The 23,813-nt window shown below is 66.1% G+C and overlaps 3 protein-coding genes across 9 annotated transcripts; 2 read left to right on the top strand and 1 right to left on the bottom strand.

Moving 5' to 3' along the window:
- Positions 1–170: 170 nt before the first annotated feature.
- Positions 171–7,225, bottom strand: PSMD2 (proteasome 26S subunit ubiquitin receptor, non-ATPase 2). Of its 2 annotated transcripts, none has more exons than XM_054834888.1 (21): positions 7,042–7,225; positions 6,367–6,423; positions 5,905–6,069; positions 5,538–5,659; positions 5,024–5,248; positions 4,762–4,920; positions 4,332–4,476; positions 4,067–4,127; positions 3,646–3,792; positions 3,352–3,458; positions 2,823–2,950; positions 2,644–2,731; positions 2,261–2,423; positions 2,064–2,165; positions 1,833–1,978; positions 1,530–1,613; positions 1,232–1,400; positions 1,047–1,141; positions 751–877; positions 541–659; positions 171–460 (listed from the first exon to the last, which is right to left on the bottom strand). In XM_054834888.1, exons 1-21 carry the CDS (start codon positions 7,174–7,176, stop codon positions 278–280), a joined length of 2,727 nt encoding a protein of 908 aa, XP_054690863.1. In that variant the 5' UTR covers positions 7,177–7,225; the 3' UTR covers positions 171–277. The 2 variants fall into 2 exon arrangements, with proteins under 2 accessions (XP_054690863.1, XP_054690864.1); XM_054834889.1 differs by lacking the exon at positions 7,042–7,225 and adding an exon at positions 6,659–6,815.
- A 1,268-nt stretch (positions 7,226–8,493) lies between these two features.
- ECE2 (endothelin converting enzyme 2) lies at positions 8,494–17,388 on the top strand. 3 transcript variants are annotated; one of them, XM_054834890.1, is made up of 19 exons: positions 8,494–8,985; positions 10,759–10,845; positions 11,237–11,381; positions 11,590–11,805; positions 11,904–12,028; positions 12,174–12,320; positions 12,408–12,473; positions 12,666–12,854; positions 13,263–13,405; positions 13,550–13,664; positions 13,916–14,026; positions 14,216–14,314; positions 14,406–14,483; positions 14,695–14,798; positions 14,982–15,092; positions 15,417–15,484; positions 16,138–16,328; positions 16,410–16,505; positions 16,628–17,388. In XM_054834890.1, the coding sequence occupies exons 1-19, from the start codon at positions 8,944–8,946 to the stop codon at positions 16,802–16,804; spliced, it is 2,310 nt and encodes a 769-aa protein (XP_054690865.1). In that variant the 5' UTR covers positions 8,494–8,943; the 3' UTR covers positions 16,805–17,388. The 3 variants fall into 3 exon arrangements, with proteins under 3 accessions (XP_054690865.1, XP_054690866.1, XP_054690867.1); XM_054834891.1 differs by having other exon boundaries at positions 16,138–16,305; positions 16,628–16,806; XM_054834892.1 differs by lacking the exons at positions 16,138–16,328; positions 16,410–16,505; positions 16,628–17,388 and adding an exon at positions 15,678–15,722.
- A 572-nt stretch (positions 17,389–17,960) lies between these two features.
- LOC129209838 (mitochondrial ubiquitin ligase activator of nfkb 1-A-like) lies at positions 17,961–20,782 on the top strand. 4 transcript variants are annotated; one of them, XM_054834883.1, is made up of 5 exons: positions 17,961–17,979; positions 18,410–18,549; positions 18,804–18,891; positions 18,973–19,093; positions 19,262–20,782. In XM_054834883.1, exons 2-5 carry the CDS (start codon positions 18,433–18,435, stop codon positions 19,950–19,952), a joined length of 1,017 nt encoding a protein of 338 aa, XP_054690858.1. In that variant the 5' UTR covers positions 17,961–17,979; positions 18,410–18,432; the 3' UTR covers positions 19,953–20,782. The 4 variants fall into 4 exon arrangements, with proteins under 4 accessions (XP_054690858.1, XP_054690862.1, XP_054690859.1 ...); XM_054834887.1 differs by lacking the exon at positions 17,961–17,979 and adding an exon at positions 17,989–18,124; XM_054834884.1 differs by lacking the exon at positions 17,961–17,979 and adding an exon at positions 17,989–18,124 and having other exon boundaries at positions 18,390–18,549.
- The last annotated feature ends 3,031 nt before the right edge of the window (positions 20,783–23,813 follow it).

The following is a 23,813-nucleotide window of genomic DNA, read 5'->3' as shown; positions in this document are numbered from 1 at the left end:
CCAGGCGCAGGGTGGGAAGGAGCAGGAGCCAGATCTGTGGGGGACCGGGAGCACTCTGTTCACCCCAATTCTTGGGGTCTGCACTGTGCCTGGCCCCCACGGGCAGCAGACACCCTCGAGGAGACGAGAGCCCAGCCCACAGCCCCAGCGCGAGGAGGGTAGGGCAGCACTAGAGTCTCCGCACAGTTTATTTCCTTGACTCTCAGTAACAAAAACAAACTAGTTTTTTTTCCCCCACACCCAAACCGTCTACCCACCCCCCCAGCCCCCCCTTGGCTCAAATGTCATAGTTGGGGTTCTTGCGTAGGATAACAAATCCCTCCAGGATGGGCGTCACAGGCACATGCTCCTCTGTGGCCAGCTCTGCCCGCTCTCCGTGCGCCAGCAGCACTGGCGTCGTGTGAGTCTGGAAGCCGGTGATGGTTTTGGGCTTGCCTGCCTGGCCCACCACGTCCACAGCCTGCGAGAGAGGGGCGAGGTAAGAACCAGGGACACGCAGGGATGCCGGAGCACCCCATCCCGGGTCGGGCGGCCCCTTACCTGTCCCACTCGAACCGATACAGGCAGAGGTCGCAGCTCCTCATCGAAGGTGACCAGCATGCGGGGCTGCATGGCAGCAACGAGCCCATAGAGAACGTAGTGGGACTTCCCCAGGATAACTGGAGGGGAGGCAGAAATAAGGAGGCTGAGCGGTGCCCACCCCACGGGACAGAGGGGTGCCAGGGTGGGGGCAAAGCCCACAGTACTCACTGTTGCGCACATCCAGGAAGGACACGAGGACGGTCAGCAGCCCAGCCACAGCCACCTGGCTCATGAGCTGGCGATCGCTGTGGTAGGGACACAGGGTGAGCGTCCCCTTGCCCAGGTGAGTCAGGCCCTGGTGTGGCAGAGGAAGCACGTGAGAGCATGGTGGGACAATGCCTGGGACCCCCAGTCCTGCCCAGCAAGACGGTGACACTCCCAGGACACCACTGCCCTCCCGCACCCAGGGTGGGGACCCCAACCCGCCCCTTCCCCTCCACAAGCAGCAAGCACAGGATCAGCACCTGGGCCAACCGCACCATGAAGAGGTTGTTGGGGTCCTTGGCGTGGTACTGGGCGAGCTGCCGCAGCATCGCTGCTAGCCGGGCATTGTTGGTACCTGAGGAAGAGGGGGTACAGGCAGAGAGTAGGGTACACAGCTTGGGTCTCCCACCTTCCCCCCCCAAACCGGGCTGTCCCCCAGGCTTACCACTGCCCACCATGCCCATGGCAAAGATAGAGTTGTAGGAAACCTCAGGGTCAGCATCGTGGGAGAACTTGCTGAGGGTGTCGAGGATGTTGAGCCGGGGGTTGGAGACCGAGATAAGTGCAAGGGCCAGCGGTACAGCTCGGCGGAGGGTGGGCTCCCCATACCGCAGCTGTATGGAGGGGAGGTGGGTGTTAGACCCGGCTTAAGGGCAGTGAGGTCTATAGAGATGCGAGCCAAGACCCAGTCACTGTTCCAGGGTCCCTTCCCAGCTCTGTGCTGTTCCCCTGGTGTCACTCACCAGGTGGCCAAACGTGCGCAGGGCCATCTCAGCGCCGATCTCCTCGCCCATGGCAATGAGCGCGATCCCCAACACTGCTACGCCCTGCAGGGACATGGGCACTGAGCGCCAGGCAGGGAGCACCCAGCCTAAAACCCAAGTTCTCGCAGCCCATGCACCCACCCCGAGCCCAGGGGGACAGGGAGAGCAGGGGATGCTGCTGGGGGCTGTTTTCCTCCAGCTCTGATCCCACAAGTGGCTTAGGGACAGCCCCAAAGCCAGCTTCCACACCTGGGACAGGGGTCCCAGCCTGCATTTCCCCACCTGGTGAGCCCCCATGTCAGCTGAGCTCTCTTTCTTCTCCTTCTCTTTCTTGTCCTTTTTGTCCTTGTCCTCCTCTTTCTCCTTGGAGTCAAAGTGCTCACTGCAGATGTGCAGGAGCTGTTGTACCTTCAGGACATTCCCTGAGCCTGCGGGGAGAGCAGAGGGTCAGGATCAGCAGGAGGAGAGCCCAGGACCTGCTCCTGCCCCTCGTGCTTTATCAGCCCAACTCACCCGCATAGGCACAGATGTCCACCAGCGTGTTGGCAAAGCTGCGGAACGGCTCCGACACCACCTCCAGCGCTGCCAAAATGGCCTCGATCGCTTCTCCCTTCCCTGCCAAGAAAGATGCATCAGTTAGAGCACAACAGCGGAAGGATGTTCCCACCCCGTCCCCCAACCCATGAGCTGCTGGCACTGTTCAGCCTTACCCAGGTGGTTCAAGCCCAGGCCGAGCGGCAGCCACCGGGCATACGTGTCCTTCAGCTCCATCTCTGATTTCTCCATAATGGTCTGGAGAATGGTTGAGGTGACATCCCCGTTGCAGGAGCCCACCGATATCATCCCACAGGCCAGGGCAGTCACGCCAGCCACCTGGTGAAGGAGGGAAGGAGAAGTGCTATACGTGGGGACAGCGCACAGCGAGGTGGCCCCCAGAGTCATGCTCTTCTGGCACAGCACAACATCAGGCAGGGACATGCAGCCCTGCTCCCAGAGCCTGAACTGGCTGCAGGATGGTCCCTGTATCCCCAGGAGCTGTTGGGGACTGGGTGAGGAAGCAGGAACCCCAGGCGAACCCTGCCTCGCTCCTCACCTCCATACTGGACTTGGAGTCTCCCATCACAGGTAGCAGCAAAGTCAGGACGTCCTCACGGTTGGAGCCCGCGTACGCCAGCCCCAGCCTGCAGAGAGTCCGGGGGTGTTGGTGGGGAGCACAAGGAGGGAGCCACACCACCCTGCGCAGCCCATGGGAGACTGGGGCTAGGTCCTTACCCAAAAATGGCTCCGATCCTCATGGTGTTGCTGTTGTGGAGGACGTAGTCGGATAGGAGGGCCAGGGCAGGGTCACACTCATTCCTCACCCCTGAGTTGACGATGCCACAGGCCAGGAGGGCGCCCGACTGCAAAGCAGAGGCACTGTCACGCACCAGCCACCAACACACAAAGCTTCCTGCCAGCCAGTGACTAACGTCACCCCACGTGTTACACCCACTCCCTGGGATGGGCAAGTTGGTACCAAGTGAGCAACGTCACTCTGGATCCCCCTGAGCAGTCCAAAGCTTGTAGCTCTGTGACAAGGGGACCCCAAAGGTGCATCAGGCAGTCCCCAAGAGCTCCTCGCCTTGCTGTGAGCCACTCAAAAACCTGGGACACAGGGCATCCGACCCCTCTCCGGGCAGGAGCTGAGCTGCACAGCAGACCAAGGCAAGGCTAACCATTCCCTGAGCCAGCCGCACACCCAGCCCGCAGCAGGGCTGCCCCACACAGTAGTAGAGCCCGTGCTGGGATCGGTGCCACCGACCTTGATGTAATCCTCCGAGGAGTACAGGTACTTGTCGATCTGCGTGAGGCCCCCGTCCACATCCCACAGCAGTATCGTGCCCAGCGAGGCCGCAGCACTCAGCATCCCTGCAGTTCCAGGGGAGAAGAGCCCACATCAGCCCAGAATCGATGCGCCCTGCCTGGGGCAGGTGGTGGCCAGGGACACAGGGCAGCCCAGCGGCAGCTGTGGCCTGCAGCCCCCCCTTTCAGCAGGCCCCCAAAAGGGACAGGGTAGCGACCCCAAGCCTAGGGGCACCTCCAGCCCCTCCCTCACCATGGTCCTTGTTCTTGTACAACCATTTATTGCCATCGTCTGTCAGCAGCTTGTCCTGTCCGAACGCAGCATTCACGAAGCCGTTCACAAAGGAGGAGGCTAAATTCATCCGGGCTGAGTCCACTTGGGAACCGCTCCCTCCGAACCCTGGGGAACAATGTCAGGGTGAGCCGGGCCGCTAAAGCCCCGCCAGTCCCCCACAGCTGTCTCACACCAGAGGGGAGTGAGGACCTGTCCCACCACCAGTAGAAGCCCAAATCCATGGCAGACAGCTGCGTCTGCTCCGCACCAGGTCAGAGACCATGGGTGGGCTATCTGCCCACCCCAGGACACACAGCTGACTGTGCCGGCCCAGAGGTGCCTTGCAGCCCCCAGAGCTCCCCACAGGAGGAAGGACAGAGGCCACGACATGAGCCCTTACGGTTATTTTCCAGGTGGGTTTTGTAAATATCGTCTGGCACTTTGGGCTCCATGATGTCCAGCTGCAGAGACAAGGGAGAAGAGGGTTATCTCCCAGCCAGCACACCCCAGGGCAGCTGCCCTAACAAGGGCAACCTCTCCAGGTGGTGCCTGGCCAAGCTCGTAGGGACAAAGGATCTCATCCCAGGTCTTGCCACAGAGCTCGGCAGCCAGGGCAGCCACAGCTGGAGGCAGCCCAGGGCTCTTTTCCCAGCCAGGACACTCACCTCTCTGGCCAAGGCCAGGAAGTTGCTGTTGAGCTGGACATTGGACATGATCTCAGTCAGGTCCTCATACTCCTCCACATCCTCGTTCAGCTCCAGGAAGACCCCGTGGCGGCCCAGCATAAAGGCCATCTGCTTCTGGACAACTCTGCACAGAGGGGAGAGGTTTCACAAGTGCCCAGACCCCAGCCAGCCCCAGTGCAAACACGCATTCACCAAACAGTGAGCTAGCCTGCCCTGCTCTAGAGGCACACACAAGCAGCCCAGAGATGACCCGCTCTTGCCCATCGTGATGTCAGGGACAAGAGTCTCAGTACAAAACCCACACACCTCCGGTGGTGGCAGGATCCAACCCAGCTCTGCCCAGATGGGGAGCCACGCCCCACCACAATGGGTGAAGGCCCCAGAGGGCAGGGAACGAGTCTCTGCTTACACATCTTTGCAGGAAGTGAAGATGTCCTCCACCAGCTCCACGTCATTGAGCATCAGCGCCAGGCGCAGGGCTTCAGGGTAGCGGCTGAACTTGCGGAAGATGCCCAGGGCACAGCGGAGGAGAGCAGAGTTCTCGGGCTCTGGGACGTAGCTTACACAGCTTTGAGGAGGAGACAGACATGAGGGTGACGACCACATCAGGCAACCTCAGCCCGCCAGAGACCAGGCCCCCTCCAGCACCTCAGCCTGCCAAGGTCCCTCACCTGGTCAGGTAGAGGCAAACTTTGGAGTAGGCGTTGTCATCAATGTACTTCTCCAGCATGTCCATCTGCTCGATCTCCATGAGCAGGTCACAGGCCTCGTGCTCTGCATTGTGGGCCATGTTGTAGGGGACAATTTCCTTGACCAGGGTGAGGAGCGTGTCCCTCTGAGCCTTGTCAGCCTCATCAATCTCCTGCCACTCCTTGGCCACCTCCCCTGCCAAGTGCCTGCAGGGTCAAAGGGACATTACTGCCTCAAAAACCAGCTTCACCTAGCCCCAAGGATGGGGAGCAGCTGCTGCCAGTTACAACGGGGCTGTGTGTTGTTTACAGGGGCTCTGCTTTCCCGTGAGAGCTTACAGGGGACAAGCCCAGAGGAGGAATGGGGTTAAGAGCAGAGATTAGAGAGGTCGCGGCAGCAAGATCTCTGCAGCTAGCAAACCACTGTGAATAGGGGATGAGGTGACACCCCCTGAGCCCTTGTCCCTCCCCGACTCCTGCTCCCACCCAGGCTTACCTGACGTATTCGTGCCCCCAAGATGCCAGCTCCTCCTGGGAGCCCACCAGCCGGTACTTCAGGCACTCGCGTTCCCCGCTCATGGTCATGGCCAGAACAGAAATTATGTCTGCTGCAAAGCGCTGGGGAAAGAGCGCAGAAGTCCAGACACACGCCAGGCACGAGGAAGCAGGGGCGACCAGGGACACAACACCCTCCCTGCACCCACAAGCCATCACAGGCGGCAAAGGCACGGCCCTGGCACGTTAAAATCCACCGGAGCATGTCACAGAGACTGATGTTAGACCACAGGGTCCAGAGGTCCAGGATCACCTGCCCCAGCACCATCTCCCCAGCCATGTGGGATGGCAGGGCCAAGAGCCTTTACCTTGTTCTCTCCCGGAGCCATGTTCTCATAGATCTCCTTCAGCTTGCCGTAATGTGGCCGTAGGAACTTGAGGGGTTTGGGAACGGAGGTCATGGAGGTGGTGGAAGAGCGGATCTGCCTCCGCAGCTCCTCCAGGGCCGGGCGGTAGAGGGAAGTATCTTTCTCCTGCAAAGGGAAGCTGCCTGTCAGGAGGCTGGGGGCTGGTTCCTGTGCCACCACCCCACCAGCGCTCCCCAAACACAGCCGTGGCTGCGAGCAAAGGGAGGCAGAGGTCCCTCGGTCAGACAGGCAGCAAGGCTGAGGGACAGACCGCAGCAGACAAGGAGGGGGTCTGCTCAAGGTGAACCACCCCCCATCTCCAATGCACCAGGAACAACCGTAAGGGAGCGACAGACGGACTCAAGTCCTGGCCAGGGCTCCTGGCTCCACAGCTCCTTGCTGAGGGCCACGGCACAGACTTACCCCCAGGCGCTCCACCAGCATCTCCAGCTCATCCTGCAGCTGTTTGTCCTCCTCAGACTGGCAAAACACAGACGGGAAAGCAGAGTTAAGGGTGCCCAGCCCAGACGCCCACAGCGTGACAGGGCTGGGGCTGTCACCCCAAGTCGCAGGGGTCCAGGACACAGTGACACCCCCCACCAGGGCACCATCCTGCCCCAATGCTGCCGAGGGGAGTCAACGCTCCCATTACCGGGGATATCCCTGTGCCGGACAAAGAGGGGACCCCTCCACAGTCCCGCTGTCACACGCGTACCCTGATTACATCTCAGCTTCCCTCACCACGCTCCAGTGACGTCAGACTCCTATCCCCTCTGCCTCACCGCATACACACACACACACACACACGCTCCCTCGGGCAGGGAGCCTTCAGTTGCGTCACGCGAGCACCCCCAAGATGTCACGGCCCCCCTCCATAGGGATCCCTCGCCTCAGTGACGTCATGTCCCCCATCCGGAGGGAGCCCCCTCGCGCCGTTGACGTCACGCGCCCCCGCCGGAGGGAGACCCGGCGACGCCACAGGCCCCCCCGGAGGGGTGCCGGCCGCCACCGTGACGTAGGATGACGTCGCGCCCCGCCGGTGACGCGGGCCCGGCCGGGCGGTGACTCAGCTGCGGCCCGCGGCGCGGCGGCGCTCACCAGCTCCTGCTCCTTCTCGGGCCCCGTGGGCGGCTCCCGGCGGTCTCGGCCCCAGGGCGGCGTGGGCTTCTCATCGCCGCCCGACCCGGGGCCGCCCTGCACCCGGCTCTGCCCGCCGCCGCCGCCAGCGTCCATGGCCGCTCCGCCGCGCACCCGCCGCTCTGCGCCTGCGCGCCGCACGCGCCCACCGCCAATCGCCGCCCGGCGCCGCCGTGACGACACCGGCGCGCGCCGGGGGCGTGGCAAGGGGCGGGCCCAGAGGCGGGGCGCGGGGCGGGGCAGCCTCACGTGTCACTGCGCAGCGCCGAGCACCGGCACCGGCAGCGGTGGGAGCGGGGGGGGGGGCGGCGGGCACGGCCACGGGCTCCGGCACTGCCGGGGACGGGGTCGGGAACCCGGAGCTCCGCCATCCTGGCACGGGGCACCGGTGCCACCAGAGCCGGCCAAGCGAGGCGGCGTTGCCCGGGGCCGGCAGGCTCGGCAGGGCCCCGACACGCCACGGACGCCCGTGGGCGCCCCTGTGCCCCTCCACCCGTGCTCACACACACACACCTGCACACACGTGCCACTCTTGAGCCCCCCAGCCCAGCAGTTCAGGCGGGTGGCACTGCCTTGCCCAGCCGCACTGGGCACCTCGGGGGGCACCTTCCCCCCCTCCCCCAGGCAGCCCCCCGGGCTGTGCTCGCAGGGGAACCCCCGGGCCGTGGGTGCGGTGCCAGGCATCTCCTCAGCAACGTTCTTTGAGGCGCCGCTGCTGCACACACCCAGGCACACACACACGCTGCATGCCCTGCACCCCGGAGGGTGGGGGGGTCCCTGGTCCCTCCCCGGGGGGGTCCCTCCCCCCCCCCGGGTACCTGCCACCCAGACCCACGCACACTGCTGCTCCCCCGGGTCACCTGCGGTGACACCCCGTCCCAGGCAGGCGGTCACACGGGGCTGGGAGGTGTTGAGGCTGGGTGTGAGGCTGTGCGCACAGTCACGGCCTCCCCCTCACTCACCACCGCAGCAGTGACTATGGCTGTGCACACCTGCGTGCGTGTGACTGCGTCACGCCATGCACGGTGGCACAGGCCTGCGGGTGACCTTGGGGTGCGTAAGGGTACCGGGATGGGGGTGTCAGTCGGTGTGTGTGTGCACCCAGCTGGGCGTGCGCTGGTGCACTAGGGTGTGTGCCCAGGTACCGGAGCAGAGTGCGCAGCTGTGGCTGTGCACCGTTACCACCCCGCTGGCGGTGCCGGTACCCGGTGCTGTGCGGTGCCAGTGTGTCTCCCCGAGTGCTGAAGCCCGGCGCCGGTACGTGTGTCAGTGTGCCGGTGCCCATTGCGGGCACCCAGGTGTGAGCCCGGGTGCTGCTCCCCGTGCCGGTGCGGGTGCCGGTCCGAGTGCCAGTGCCGGTGGCATCTCTCACTGGCGAGGGCGCAGGTGCCGGTGCGGGTCCCGTGCGGGTGCCGGTGGGGGTGCGGGTGGCGCTGCCGGTGCAGATACCGGTGCGGGTTCCGGTGCAGGTGCGGCTCCCGTGCGGGTGCCGGTGCGGGGCTCCTCCCGTGCGCACGGCGGTCACCTTGGCGGCGGGGCCGGGCCGGGTGGAGCGGAGCGGTGAGACCGGGCTGGGCACCGGTGCCCCCGGTCCAGCCGCCCCCCGAGGCGCCGGCCCCAGCCGTCCCCGCCCCGTGTTTGCGGGCCGCGCCCAGCCGGTACCAGTCCCCGCGGCTCCATCCCTCCGGCGCGGCCCCGGCCCTGCCCGGCCCCGGCCCCGGTCCTGGTCCCGGTCCCGGTCCCGGTGGCGGCGCGGCGCCCGGTGCGGGCCATGGCGGCGGCGGAGGCAGGCGGCGCTGCGGCGGCGGCGGGGGCCCGGCGCGGCCCGGGCGGGGAGCGGAGCTAGGCGGGAGGTGGCCTGGGATGGCCAGGATGAACGTGGCCCTCCAGGAGCTCGGACACGCCGTGAGTGCCCGGGGCAGCGGCGCGGGCCGGGCCGGGGATGGCGGCGGGGCAGGGCGGGGGCAAAGGGCGGGGAGGGGGGCAGCAGGAGGGGGGTCGGGGGGGGCACCGGCGCGGGGGGCAGGGGGGGACGGCGAGTGGGACAGAAGGGGGCCGAGGCAGAGGAGAGCCCGGGGGCTGGAGGGCTCAAGGAGCTGGAAGGGGTGGGAGGGCTGCGGGACCCTGCAGGAGGGAGGGATGGCAGGGCTGGGGGAGACGGGGGGGGCGAGAGCCACGGGGGGTGCAAGGGGCTACGTGGGGCCGGGGGAACTGCGTGGCTGGAGGGTCCCCGTCCCCCACAGTGGGGATGAGAAGAGGAGGAAGGGCTCCCCCAAACACCTGCCTGGGGGGTCAGGCAGAGGGAGCTGGAGCAGTTCAGAGATGGCCCCACAGACCCTGCTCTGCCGGGGCATGAAACCCAGCTGGGGCAGTGATGCTGCTTGTAGGGTGCCCCCCAAGGCAACACCTCTGCAGGGAGCAGGGCACCCTGTCCCCGCGGGTCTCAGCTGCACGGAGGGGGCAGGAGGAGCCCCAGGACCAGATCCTGCTCCTGCCTCGAGGGTGCCAGGAGGTGCTGGGGAAGGGGTGCTGCCAGCTGGTGCCCAGGAGGACAAGGACCACCCAGGAGGAGAAAGGAGCGTGTTGGGGGAGCTGGGGCAGTGGGGGTGCCTGGCTGGCTGAGCTCCCACAGGATGCCGAGCCGTCCCTCCCAATGCCAGCGGCTGCTGGGAACCCGCCCCGGCGGGGGGCTCCTGCCAACTGTCGATCCCAGCCTTGCACCCTCCTGCCACAGCAGCCCTGGGCAAAGCCCCTTCCCTGTCCCGGCGGTGTGGCAGTGGGCAGAGCTGGGCATGGGGCACTTGCTCTGCTTCACCCCCTGCCCGTCATCCTTCCCGCCCCGGCTCCTTCCCGCCCCCCCCAGCACCAGCCCTGCGGGCAGCCCCAGGGCATCCCCCTCAGTCTGCAGCACAGATGGGAGGGTGAGCTGCAACCCACCCGGGCATTAACTCTGAAGCCTAAGGATGGCTCGTGACCAGCAGCATTGCTGATTCTCTTCCACCAAAGCCTCCAGCTTTTTCTTCCAGCTCATCCCCCCCCTCCAAAGCTGCTGGCTCAGCTCCACCACCTCCCTCTTGGCTGAGTCCTCGGCAGCCCTCACGGCTGAGTTGGTGCAAGCAGCCCCTACCGGGCTGCCCCACAAGGCCAGGAGCAAGGGGGTCCTGCCCTGACGGCTGACACCCCCTGTCCCCCCGCACGCTCTGCCCTCAGGGCTTGGGTTTACACCCTGGGCACCCCCGGGGCCAGGATGGGGTGGGAGACACTTCCAGATGTTTCGGACCGGTGCACATCTGCATGGAAAGTTCCAGGCGGGGGAGGAGGGGCGAGGCAGCAGCACTAGGCAATGGTTGCCTGGCAACAGGGACCACATCTCTGTGGCGATGTGGCACCTGTCGGCAGGGCTGATGCCACAGCTGCCATGGTGATGCGGAGGGATGCTCTGGCGCGAGCCCCCAACCCCTCTGCCAGCAGGTCTCCCCATGCTCCCCAGGGCCACCCGGGGCTGGGGACAGCCTCCGGGGGAGGCTCAGGTGCAACAAGGGGGGCCAGGGGCTGCCCCAGCCCCCCCGTGCACCCACTGAGAGGGCACCGGCCCTTGCTGTAAGAGCTGGAGGACATGGCGGGGCAGGGGGCAGCCACCCCCATGCCCCCGTCCCAGCCTGCTCCCTCCCTCAGCAGATGCCTGATTACAAGCGTGCCACGCTGCAGGACGATGAGGGCCCGGAGCCAGCGGGGGACGGCAGCGCCTCTCCCGACAGTGTGGAGGTGAGGTCTGCCCTGGCCCCTTCGTTCTCCCCTTCTCCATCCTCCCTAGCCCCCCTCCCACCCTCAGCCGGAGCCTGCCCGCAGCTGGGTGGGCAGCAGGAGCAGGGCCGGGAGCCAAGCCAGCCCTGGCTGTCCCCAGGGATGTGCTGGGAGGCAGCCAAAATGCGGCAAAGAGTGTGCCTGGGCCATCGTCCTTTCTTACGGTTGGGGGGACCACCAGCACCCACCACTGGCTCACTGGGGCTGGTGCCCTGGGCACAGGCAGAGGAATGCCCTGGTCCTCACCTCGTCATGCAGCCAAGCCAGGCACTGGGGAGCGGTAGGGGAGGGAAGGGGGAGTGGCGAGGTTCAGTCCCGCCACGGTGCGATGATGGGTCCTGTTCCTGCCCAGGTGGGGTTTCGGAAGGGGCCGGGGCCGCTGCTGAGCCGCCTGGCCTCGCGCAGCCAGCTGGAGCTGGTGCTCTGCGCTGTCACCGTCTCCCTGGCCCTGCTGCTCAGCGTTGCCGTCGTTGCCCTGGCCATCCAGTACCGCAGAGGTAGGGAGGGGCCCTGCGGCTCTGCGGGGACAGCGGTGGCATCTCCACACCCGGGGGGGACACGGCAGGATGGGGAGGGAAGGGTCAGCCTGGGACCCCTGCTCCAGGTGCTCTGCCCGCCCCAGGGTGCAGACAGGGCTTGGCCCTGCCCCGTGCCTCAGTTTCCCCCGGCACACGCGTACAGCCGCAGGCATACCTTCCCTGCCAGATCCCTCTCACAGCACGTGCCTGACGGACGCCTGCATCCGGGTGGCCAGCAAGATCCTTGAGGCCCTGGATGCAGAGACAGACCCGTGCCAGGACTTCTACCAGTACTCATGCGGGGGCTGGATCAAGAGGAACCCGCTGCCCAACGGGCGCTCCAAGTGGAGCACCTTCAACAGCATCTGGGACCAGAACCAGGCCATCATGAAGCACCTCCTAGGTGGGCACCAGGGTAGTCACAGCCAGGAGGGGGGTGACGTCCAGGCACAGGTGGGCAGAGCCCCAGCATCCCCAGGGCTGACCCGCAGCCTCCCACAGAGAACACCACCTTCAACTCCAGCAGCGAGGCGGAGCGGAAGACGCAGAGGTACTACCTGTCTTGCCTCAAGGAGCAGAGGATAGAGGAGCTGGGCTCCCAGCCCCTCATGGAGCTCATCGACAAGGTGGGCGGCCATCCACACGTGAACCGAGCTGTTGGGGCTCAGCCCAGCATGTCTCCTGCTTGGCTCTTCCCCGTTACTGGGGAGGGAGCAGCCCTCGGGGACGGACCCTGTCCCTCCTTGAGGTGTCGGGTCCATCTGCCAACAGATCGGGGGATGGAACATCACCGGCTCCTGGAACCAGACTAGCTTCATGGAGGTCTTCAAGATGGTGTCGGGCACGTACCGGGCAACCCCGTTCTTCACGGTGTATGTGGGTGCAGACTCCAAGAGCTCCAACAGCAACGTCATCCAGGTTGGCACCTTGGCATCGAGGGGCAGCAGACACCATGGGGGCACCAGCGGGCTCGGGGCTGCCCATGCTGCCCCTCTCTCCCTCCAGGTGGACCAGTCGGGGCTTTTCCTCCCATCCCGGGATTACTACCTGAACAAGACTGCCAATGAGAGGGTGAGGCTGGGCGCCGGGCACCCTGCTGGCAGCAATCAGGGGAAACCTGCAGCAAGGGGGTGCGACCAGCACTGGGGCACTCTGCACCCTGCCCATCAGGGTGGCATGGTGCCCAGGCAGTGGGTCTGACCACCCCCCGGGGAAGTGGGATGAGCTGCAGCCAGGGCTGAGCCAGGGCTGGGGTCCCACCAGGTCCTGGCAGCGTACCTGGACTACATGGTGGAGCTGGGCACGCTGCTGGGGGGGGCCCCCGAGCCGACTCGCCTCCAGATGCAGCAGGTGCTGGACTTTGAAACCCAGCTGGCCAACATCACCGTGCCCCAGGCTGAGCGGCGCGATGATGAGAAGATCTACCACAAGATGAGCATTGCCGAGCTGCAGGTGGGCACGGCATGGTGCAGCCTGGGGAACCCCTCTGAGGATGCAAGGGGATTTGTCCAGTGGGGCACCAAGGGGTCTGTGCCTGCACACACACACCCCCGGACACCCCGGGCAGCCCCATCCATTTTGGGACATGCGCTGGGTGCTGCAGTGAGGTGCTTGTCCCCCCAGTTGTTAGGATCTGGGGGGGAGCTGCCACCCATGGCACCCATGGGGGGGTCCCGGGGTCCCTTCCTTGTTCTGCAGCATTGAGAGCAGGGGGGAGCCACGGGAAGGGTTTGCGGCAGAGAAGGGACCTTGGGACCTTCCCAGGGAGCACAGCCCCTGCCCCGGGGATCCTCCCGTGCCAGGCAGAATGGGGCAGAGCCGTGCCAAGCACCTGGGTGCTGCATCCCCATGTCCCCCCAGGCCCTGGCCCCCGCCGTCGACTGGATGGATTACCTGTCCTACGCCCTGGCCCCACTGGAGCTGGCCGACACTGAGCCTGTGGTGGTGTACGGGGACACCTACCTCCAGCAGGTCTCCGATCTCATCAATGGCACCGACAGGAGGTGAGGCACCTGTGAGCCCCCCCCCCCCCCGTGCCCCATTGAGGGCTGCCCCCATGACAGGGGCGTGTTTTGGGCTTGCTGGTGGTGGGGCATCCCCCGTGGACCGTGCCCGTGGCAAGCCATGGCACCTCTCTGCCCCCACAGCATCCTGAACAACTACCTGATCTGGAACCTAGTGCAGAAGACGGCCTCCAGCCTGGACCAGCGCTTCGAGACGGCCCAGGAGAGGCTGCTGGAGACGCTCTATGGCACCAGGAAGGTAACGGAGGGGCCCGGGACCATCCCTCTCTGCCCCCAGCCTGGAAGCAGCCAGGACCACCTCTGCCCTTGGGATGCCCTTGGGATGCTGAGCCCCAGATGCTGCAGAGGGAACCCAGGGATCATCTTTTGGAATGGGGGTTTAGCTGCTGAGCATCTCCCACCTGGGGAGGGGGCAGAGCCAGGCTGGGGGAAGGGAGGGGAGCAGGGAGGGGGCTGGAGGTCTCACGGACTCCCGTCTCGCTCCCACAGTCCTGCACGCCCCGCTGGCAAACCTGCATCTCCAACACGGACGACACGCTGGGCTTCGCCCTGGGCTCCCTCTTCGTCAAAGCCACCTTCGACAGGGACAGCAAGGCCATTGTGAGGACACTTCTACCCTCCATCCCGTCCCCATCACTGTCTGCAGGAACTCCTCCTTTGCCCCCCAAACCCCGGGGCTAGAAGGCAGGGAGCAGGGAAATGGGACCTGCAGCCCTGGGGAGGTCACATCCTGCCCACCCTGTCCCTGCCGAAGGGGCTGTGGGGGGCTTCATTTCCTGCCCTCCCCAGGCTGAGGAGATGATCAGCGAGATTCGGGCGGCCTTTGAGGTGTCCCTGGACCAGCTGGACTGGATGGACGAGAAGACCCGGCAGGCTGCTAAGGAGAAGGTGACCGCCAGGGAGGGCAATGGGTGGGAGATGTCCCCCCATCCCAGGAAGCCCCCCCACCTTCTCATTGCCGGGGCCTCTCCCCATGCAGGCGGATGCCATCTACGACATGATTGGCTTCCCTGACTTCATCCTGGACAACAAGGAGCTGGACGATGTCTATGATGGGGTAGGGGGACACCTGGCTTGTGGGAAGGGGGGGGGGCTGGTCTCTGCTCATGCCGAGCCCTGGGGAGTCCCATGGCGGGGGGATGTCCCTATTTGGGGGACCTGTTTGGACTGGGCATTACACGGAGCCACCCTGGTACCGAGCACATCCTGGCCAGGGTGGGGGGAACCACCCCAGTGGACCCCTCCTCATCCCTCCTCTTCCTCACCAGTACGAGGTCTCAGAGGACTCCTTCTTCCAGAACATGCTCAACTTCTACAACTTCTCTGCCAAAGTGATGGCCGACCAGCTCCGGAAACCCCCCAACCGTGACCAGTAAGGGGGAGGGCCCCAGGGGGGAGCAGAGGACATGACACCAGCAGGGTGTCACAGCACTGTCCCCAGCACAGCCTGGGTGGTGCTGGAGACCCGTGGTGGGAGACGGCACAGGAGGGTGCCGGGGCGGGAGGGAGAGGGGACACATCCCTGCCTGTCCCCTGTCCCACCTCCCTGCCCCAGGTGGAGCATGACCCCACAGACCGTCAACGCTTACTACCTGCCCACCAAGAACGGGATCGTCTTTCCCGCCGGCATCCTGCAGGCTCCCTTCTACGCCCGCAACCACCCCAAGTGAGCCTGGCACAGGGATGGGGGGCACCTCCTGGGGGCAGGGGGGCACGGGCTGGATCAGGGCCAGCACCCCACAGAGCTCCTTACAGTCATGAAGCAAAGCCCTGGGGAGCTTGAGGGTCCCTCAAGGCTTTACATCCTGCAGCCAAGACAGCCTGCAAAGTCCCTGTGGGACCACCAGTGTCCCCAGCAGGACTCATTCCCAGCTGGGTGCCAACAGAGTCTCACTGGGTGCCCAGGCTGCAGAGGGGGTGCCAGGGCCGGGGGCAGGCTGCGATGGCATCATCCCCCGCACTTACCTGGCTCTCTCCCACGGCCCCACAGAGCCCTTAATTTTGGTGGCATCGGCGTGGTGATGGGGCACGAGCTGACCCACGCATTTGACGACCAAGGTGAGAGCCCGCGGGCAGCGCCGGCCCTGACCCCCATCACCTTCCTGCCCTCCCCCGGCCCCCCACCTGCCCCCTGCACTCGGCATGGGGAGGGGGTGCCGCGGGCGTGCGAGGGTCCCGCTTTGCCATCCATTGCATCATGCGTGCTCGTGCCCCCCTGGCCGCCCCCCCTTCTATCGTCCTGTCTCCCCAGGTGGCACCCGCCGATAGCTCCCCCCGGCTTCTCTGTGCAGCTTTCGCTCCATCTGCTTGGTGAGGACACGGTGTCTGCAGCCCCGGCCCCCTCCTCATCCTCCTCCCCGCGGGGTGTGGGACGGGTCCCTCTCGCATCCACTCTGCTTTGCGCCTTCACCAGAGCCGAGATGGGGTCAATGGGGGAATTTGGGGTGACAAATCCAGCTTGGGACAGCAGGGCTGCACCAGGGAATGGCTGGGGACCCAAACGCACAGCTGAGCCCCAGCCGGAGCCCACCCAGAGCAGGGGCTGGGGGACACCATCTCCCCTGGGCACAGACCTGAGGCACCAGATCCCCCGGTGTCCCCTGGGGCTGTCCCCACTGCACCCCACCCTGCTTTGGGATCCCCTGCAGTGGGGGCTCTGCAGGGGGCCGGCTTCCCCCGGTCCCACCCCGCCCCACTGCTTGGTCCCACAGGGCGGGAATACGACAAGGAGGGCAACCTGCGGCCATGGTGGCAGAACTCATCCTTGGAAGCCTTCAAGAACCGGACGGCGTGCATAACAGAGCAGTACGGCCGCTACACCGTCCACCGTGAGAAGGTCAACGGCCGGCAGACGCTGGGCGAGAACATCGCCGACAATGGTGGGCTCAAGGCAGCCTACAATGTGAGTGCTGCCGTCCCGAGGGGACACGGACCCCCATACCTGTCTGTCCCTCCCCGGGGCTTCAGGGTGCCTCTCCCGCAGGCGTACAAGTCCTGGCTGCAGAAGAATGGGGAGGAGAAGCGCCTGCCAGCCCTGGGGCTCACCAACCACCAGCTCTTCTTCGTGGGCTTCGCACAGGTAGGGCGGAGCAGGATGGTGGGTTCCCCATCCCTCCCCGGCCCCTCAGAGCCAGTCCACAGCCCCCCATCCCACCCAGGGGGCTCTGCCCCCCATCCCTGAGGCTGCTCCCACTCCGGCAGGTCTGGTGCTCCGTCCGGACGCCCGAGAGCTCCCATGAAGGGCTGGTGACTGACCCCCACAGCCCCGACAAGTACCGTGTCATCGGCACCCTCAGCAACTCCCGGGACTTTGTCGAACATTTCAGCTGCCCCCTGGGCTCCCCCATGAACCCCGGCAAGCACTGTGAGGTGTGGTAGGGACGGGGAGGGTGCTGGGGACAGAGGGGACGATGCTCTGCTGTGCTCCCCCCGCCCAGCCCTCACCGTCTGCTGGAGCTGGCCCACGGGCAGAGAGTGCGGCCACCCCCCGCGTCACCCTCCGTCGCGGTCCCCCCCTGTGCCCACACCGCACGCCGCCTCGCTCCACCTCTGCCCCCCTCCCCAGCACACACGGCCACGCACCGGGCACCCACCGCAGCCCCCATCCACAGCCTGGGGCCGGGCACGGCCGGCAGAGAAGCCGTAGCACCCCCAAAATGCAGCTCTGCACCCCAACCCTGACGTGCTAGAGACGGGCACAGCTCAGCCGCCCCCCCCAGCACTGCGTGTCCCCCCGGGCGGGCAGGTCAGAGGGGTCCCAGGGAGAGCACCAGAGCCGAGCCCCCCCCCCCCCAACCTGCGGAGATGGAGGCTGGGGGGGGCCACCCCGCTCCGCTCTTCCCTCGCCCCCTCCCGACCCGGCTTGGCTTCCCCATCCGCCTCTGCTGGGACCAGCGGGCGGCAGCGGGGACTCCGGTGCCTTCAGCTGTGGGTGGCTGTCGCTGAATTTATTTAACGATTAAAAGCAGTTTCCACTTACTCCGGCGGCTGCGGGTCCTTCGCGGTGTTCGGGGGGGGGGGGGGGCGGGGAGTGACTCAAAAGCCGGGGGACGTGTGGGAGAGGAGACGTCCCGAGGGACGGAGGGACGGGAGCGGGAGATGAGGCGTCCCGAGGGACGGGGCGGGGGGAGCAGCCGTGCGGGGAGGGAGACCGGCAGCCGCAGGGCTGAGCCTCAGCCTGGCATCCCCGGCAGGGCCGGGAAGGACGAGTCACCGCTCAGTCGCAGGCACGGGGCGGGGGGGGGAGCCATGCTGCACGCTGCCACCTCTCCGCACGCCGCCCCCAGCCCCATACCGGGGTGTCCCGTCCCCCCCCCCGGCACCCCCGCCTCTGCACCGGGACCCGCCAGCCCGCAGGGGCCAGCGGCCACAGGGGGATCGCAAAGGCCGCCGGGAGCTGTAGTTCTGTCAGTGGCAGGCGCACGGCCCGACGGGAGCTGTAGTTCGGCGCGAGGGACCGCCGCTGGGAGCTGTAGTTCCGGGCACGGCTCGTCCCGCCGCCGCGTCGCGGGGGCTGCACTCCATTTCCCAGCAGGCAGCGCGGCGGGGCCGGGGTCCGGGCCTGGGCGCCTCCGGCCTCGGGGGGCACGGGGGGCAGCGGGGCCGGGCCGGCGCAAGCGGCAGCGGCGGGGCCGGGCCGGGTGCTGGGGCCGGGCCCGATCGGAGGGGCCGGGCCCGGACTGGGGGTGCCGGGCCCAGGTGGGACTCTGGGTGCAGGGCCCGGGCAGGGTCACGGGTGCTGGGCCTCGGCCCGACCCTTGGGCACAGGGCAAGACGGGCGCCTCTGGACCCAGCCGGGGCAAGGGGTGCTGGGTCGGGCCGGGGCTGCCGGGCACCTGTGGGTGTGGGAGCTGAGCTGCCCCCAGCCGGGGCCAGGGCAGGCTTGGCCTTAAGGCAGCAGCGCCCTGGGGACAGGGGCGCCGGGACATCCCTGCCCCTGGGCTAACACGGCCCTGTCCCCCAGCCAGCACGCTCACCTTGCAGGCGAGCCGCCCCAGCCTGGCACCATGGACGCACCGCCCATCACGCCCGGGGAGCTGCTGTGTCTGGGCTCCAGCCTCGCCTTGTCCGGCCTCTTCTACTACCTGTACAGGAAGAAAGCCAGAGTCGTGGCACGCATACAGGTAGCCCTGTCTCTCACATGCTCCCTCCTGCCCACTGTCCCTTCCCCGGCTGCCCTACACTGCCCAGCCCAGAGCCATTGATTTGGGTGGACCTTGCTGATGACTGCAGCCTGCTGCATCCTCTACCGATATCACGATGCCCAGGACCAAGCAGGTCACATCCTGCCAGAGATCCCCACAAAGCCATGCATGACGCAACCTTTGCCAGCCCGTCTGCCCCTGCCCATGTTCACACTCAGTCCCTGCTCTTCCAGGAGGCCCCAAAGCTCCAGGTTGATGATGATTTACCAGCACTAGTGTCTGCAGCTGAAGGGAGGTGCCTGCCTTACGTTGCCCTGGAAGGTAAGGAGACCTTGTGGTCCCACACTGGGGACAGGGGCGGGGCTCTTCTCCTTTGGCCGTGATGCATCCCTTGGTCCTTAGGCATAGTGCTGCCAGCCAAGGCTGTGCTGACCAGCCATTACCATGAGGGGCTGCAGGGCGTGATCCAGAAACTGCTTCTGAAAGAGCATCGGCTGATCTGGAACAGCTTGGCGCGGAGCTGGTGAGCGGTGGGAGGGGACAGCAGGGGTGGGCTTGCACCGCTGGGTCCAGACCCCTGTCCTCTGGGGCCACACGAGAGGCAGAAAGTAGCTCGGTTAAAGGCTCAGCCCCAGGAGCTCAGATTTCCTCCACGTTGTCCACATCCCAGAACTGCACTCTCTGCTTGCAGGAGCGAGAGCGAGCGAGTGCTCTCAGAGCAGGTCTACACTGTCCCCTTCTTGCTGGCCTCACCAGACACCGGGGCGGTGACGCAAGTGAGCGTGGAGAGCCCACTCCAAGCTGTCTGCCTGCCACTGGAGACGGTGTACGAGCGGTTCCAGCAGCCGGCCCACGGCTTCCGCGACCTGCTGGGCCAGTACTTGAGTGGGGAGAAGCCCAAGGGCATCCTGGAGACGGAGGAGATGCTGCGGGTGGGGGCCGGGCTGACGGGTATCGGGGAGCTGGTCCTGCACCCCGACAGCTCCCTGCACCTCCAGCCGCCGGCTCAGGGGGGCGAGTATTTCCTGTGCCTGGGGGACTGGCAGACGGTGCTGGCGGACCTGGAGTCGGCCAGCGGGTTCTGGAAGGGGGTGGCCGCGCTGTGTGCCACGGCAGGCCTGGCCGTCCTCCTGCACGCCCTGTGCCGTGCCTACCGCCGCGCCCGCCTCAAGCAGCGGCGTGAGGACAAAGAGCCAGACAGTGAGGAGGCCGGGGAGCCTGAGGACTCCTGCGTGATCTGCCTGATGCGGCCCCGTGAGTGCGTCCTCTTGGGCTGTGGCCACATCTGCTGCTGCTTCCGCTGCTTCCAAGCCTTGCCTGCCCGCCTCTGCCCCATCTGCCGGGGGCCCATTGACCGCGTGGTGCCCCTCTACCAGGCCTGAGAGCACCTGGGGAGGGGGCCCAGCGAGGGGCAGCATGAACCAAGCCGAGCCCAGAGCCTGCAGAAATCTCAGCTGTCCACTCACGTGCAGCTGAGTGATTCCTCTTGGGAGGGAAAGTCCTAGTGTGCCTCCCTGCCTGGTTTTGGGAAAGGGGAGAGTTGTAGCCTCCTCATCCTCCCTTTATCTGCCAGAGGGACCCCCTCCCCAACCCCTCAAACATGAAGGCTTGGGGGTAACATACTCAGTGCCTGAGCCAAGGAGCCAAGTCCCTGGCCCTACGCTGGGGTGTTCCTCTGGCAAGTGACTGTTTGACCCCTGCCCCTTTCCCAGCCCTGACCCCGCCAAAAGCCACGGGACACTTTTCCCGTTTGGCTTTTCCAGCACATGGCTTTGTCTGTGGGTACAGGACCAGGGCTGGTGGGACACAGCCACTAGGGTGCGGTGATGGAGACCCAACCCAAGCCACGGCAGTAGCACACCTTGGTGCCACCTTTGTGTCGTCCCCATCATTCCACCTCCTCTCCCCCGCCCCCCCCCCCATCTGTGTGCCTACAGCCGCTGCCCAGACAGTGCAGGGGTACCCAGGGGCTGCCAGTGATGCAGTGTGCCCCTTTGCCAGCAGCTCTGCCACCTGGGGAGGGGAACAGTGTCCCTCCATCCCCACCTGCAGGGTCCCTGCTCTCCTGAAGCAGGAGCACAGCCCTGGGGCACCCCAGAGCCTGCCTACGCCTCCAGCCCCCGCTGTGCCCAGCTTTCCTGCCCACCTCCCAGCTGGGACCGGGTGCGGGAGCAGCTTGCAGTGGTGTGTGGAGTAATAAAGCCAAGGAGCAGAGCTCGGCCTCGCCTCTTCCTTCGCGCCGAGAGGTCGGGGGATGCGCCGGTAGCCGAGGCTGTTCCCCAGAGAGCTGGCCTGGATGCACACTCACTGGTGGGTGGTGGGCAGAGAGCCCCTGGCCGGGGTGCACCTCCTCAGGATACAACCTCGAAGAGGGGGGGTGAACAGGACTGTTGCCAAGGCGATCGCGCTCTTCCGGTCTCCATGGCAACCGCTCCCCTGGACCGCTCCCCATCACTGCCTGGCTGCAGTTGCCCAGGCAACCCACAGGCTCTCCTGACTCCTGCGGCTTCGGGGCACCCAGCATTTGGGGTGGGGGGCAGCACTGGAAGGGCTCTGGCAGCCAGACAGCAGCATTGGGGTGGGGGTGATGTGCCCCCTCCCTGGGGCAACAGCCCCCATTGCCACCAGTTTGGGACTGGGAGCTTGCTTGGGGTGAAGGTGGCCCTGTGGCATTGCCCCCAGGGCCTGTGGCCAGCCACGATGCCCCAGAGCACCCAGTGAAACCTGGGGCCCACATGCATTTGGGGGGAGGTGAGGGGGGGGAGGGTCCCTTCCTCCATACCCCTCCAGTGCCTCAGCCCGACCTCTTCCCTGTGCCAGCATGGTGACTGCCATGCTGCAGAGTGAGCAGTGGGGCCTGGGTCCCCCCCAGAACCGGGCATCCTCCCCGCAGCAGGAGGAATTTCGGGAAGGCGATAAATACCAGATGGGAGAAGGCTGGGCTGCCAGGAACACACTCCCCGTGTGCCAAGAGCTGCTGGCGCGAGTGGGCGCGTGGGTCGGGGAGGGTGGCGGGTGCTCGTGCTCCCCAAGACTGCTCGCCTCATTCCCTGGGGCCTGGCAGCCAGCCAGGGATGGGGACAGCTAGACAGGGACCTGCAGCCACCTGTCCCCTCTGTCCCCACGGGTGCTGAGGGTGCCCAGGACAGGGGACGGAGGCCACCGGCCTGGACACAGACCCTGCTGAGCAGCCCTGCCTGGCACTGCTCTGGGCAGCAGCGTGACTCAACCGCTCAGCTCACCGCCAGCCAAAGCCTCACCATGCCAAACCACCCGGCACAGAGGCTGCCCGGCCGTGCCGCAGCGCCTGCACCCCCCTCAATGAACCCACTGCCCGTGTGTGTGTGTGTGTGTGTGTGTCCATCCCTCTCTGCCAGGGATTTTTGGTTTGGGGGAGGACAGCAGGGAGCTCACAGTGCCCGGGCTGAGCCCTGCCCAGCCTCTCTCCCCAGCACACAGGGCCCAAGAGGGACCCAGGCATCCTGCCAGCTGCTCCCCCCACCCCGCTGGGTCCCTGTGGGTGCCAACCCATGGCCCTGGCAGCCCACTCCGGCCTGCCTCCCCATCTGTTGTCATGGTGACCGGAGATGTGGTGACAGACGAGGATGGAGCCACGCACCCCAGCAGGGCTGTTCACCCCCCCACGGGGTCAGCCTCTCCCACCCTCCTGCTCCCCCCCCCTCAGGTCTGGGCAAAGGACCCTCTGTGAAGCCCCTGCCCCATGCAGCATGCTGGAGGTGCTCTGTCTGCTCAGATGCAGCCACGGCATCGCTGGGACCGTGGCTGTGCGCTGGGGAACTCGTGTGAGGGATGGGGACAGTGCCATCCCCCTTCCACGTGCCCCAACTCACAATTGGAATCCCCCCGGGAGCACCCTCTTCCAAAAGCCAGGCTGTGTGCTGAGACAAACTCATCTCACTAGTGACAACCTGCTGGCTGGCCCCAGCTCTCCTGTGAAGGCTGGAGCCCTTCCTCCCCGGGAAAGGTTCCTTCTCTCCAGGGAGGGCTTTTTGGCCTCGTCTTCCCACATCACTGGCTGCGGGGACAGGACAGGGCGACGAACCGGCCACTGTCCCATGCTTGCCCTGGGCTCACCCGCAGCACAGCTGCCGAGCAGGATGCCTGTCCCTTGTCCCCTAACATCTCCTCACTATGGTGAGGAGGGCCACCACAGCCATCGGCACACATGGCCATCAGCATACATGGCCATCAGCACTGCCTGCGCCCAGCCCGGGTGCGTGTCTCCACTCCCCCAAAACACCCGTGCAAAGGAGCTGCCCGACCACGGCACAGGCAGCACACACAGCTGCATCCCCACCTGGGCTCTGCCTCCCAGGAGCCGCTTGGCTACCAACAGCTGGTGGCAATAGCCAAGGGGAGACATCCCCAACCTTACCGGTGATCTGTACCGGTCCCCCACACCAGACTGGGGCCGGGTGCTCAGAGAGCCACGATGCCAGCAGCGGGGAGCTGGTGCTCGGCGAGGCCCCCCAGGCCGCAGCTGCCACCACCGTGGAGCAGAAGTGCCATTTCACGTTTCTTGGCAGGGCTGAAAGCGGCACAGATGGAGGCACCAGGGCCGGCCTCCAGGCACGCCTCTGCAGCCCCCAGCCCTGTGGGGCCAGCCCCGGTGCTCCCAGCCCCGGATGACAGCGCCGACAGCTCCCAAACCTGCACAAGAGAAAGCCCCGGGTCTGGTGGCTGATGCCTCCTGCCTCCTCTGAGCCCCGTGCCATCAAGCCACTGACTGCCAGGCCACCGACCCCATCCCTGCCAGGCCTTGGGAACCACCAGATGCTCCCATCCGGTCCAGCTCTCGCTGCCCGGGGGTCCCTGCAGAGCCTGAGCAGGACACATCCCACCATGAGCCACCAGCACACGCACAGGGCATTTCTCCACCGTAAAACCACTTGAAGCTCCGGTCACTGCCAGGAAACCCCTCACCTCCATCAAAGCACCCAGAGCCGGCACCTGAATCCCCACCAAGAGTGCAGGGGTCAGGGGCAGCATCCAGCTGTGGGGCTTGGTCACGGCAGGTGCCAGTGGGCTCCCAGAGCATCACCTGCGGCCAGGAGTTGCAGCACCATCTCCATGGCCAGCCCCACTGCAGCTGGGAGCCCAGCTGTGTGTGCCCTGTCCAGCTCCATACCCACCCCAGGGGGTCGCAGCTGACCCCCAGCCCTCGCATCACCTGCAAGGTGTCCCAGCTTGGGGGCTGCAGCCCAGGTTTAAGGAGCCAGGGC

Source organism: Grus americana, chromosome 9 (assembly GCF_028858705.1).
Source record: "Grus americana isolate bGruAme1 chromosome 9, bGruAme1.mat, whole genome shotgun sequence".
In the NCBI taxonomy this organism is placed as follows: Eukaryota; Metazoa; Chordata; class Aves; order Gruiformes; family Gruidae; genus Grus; species Grus americana.
This window is presented reverse-complemented; position numbering and strand designations above follow the sequence as displayed.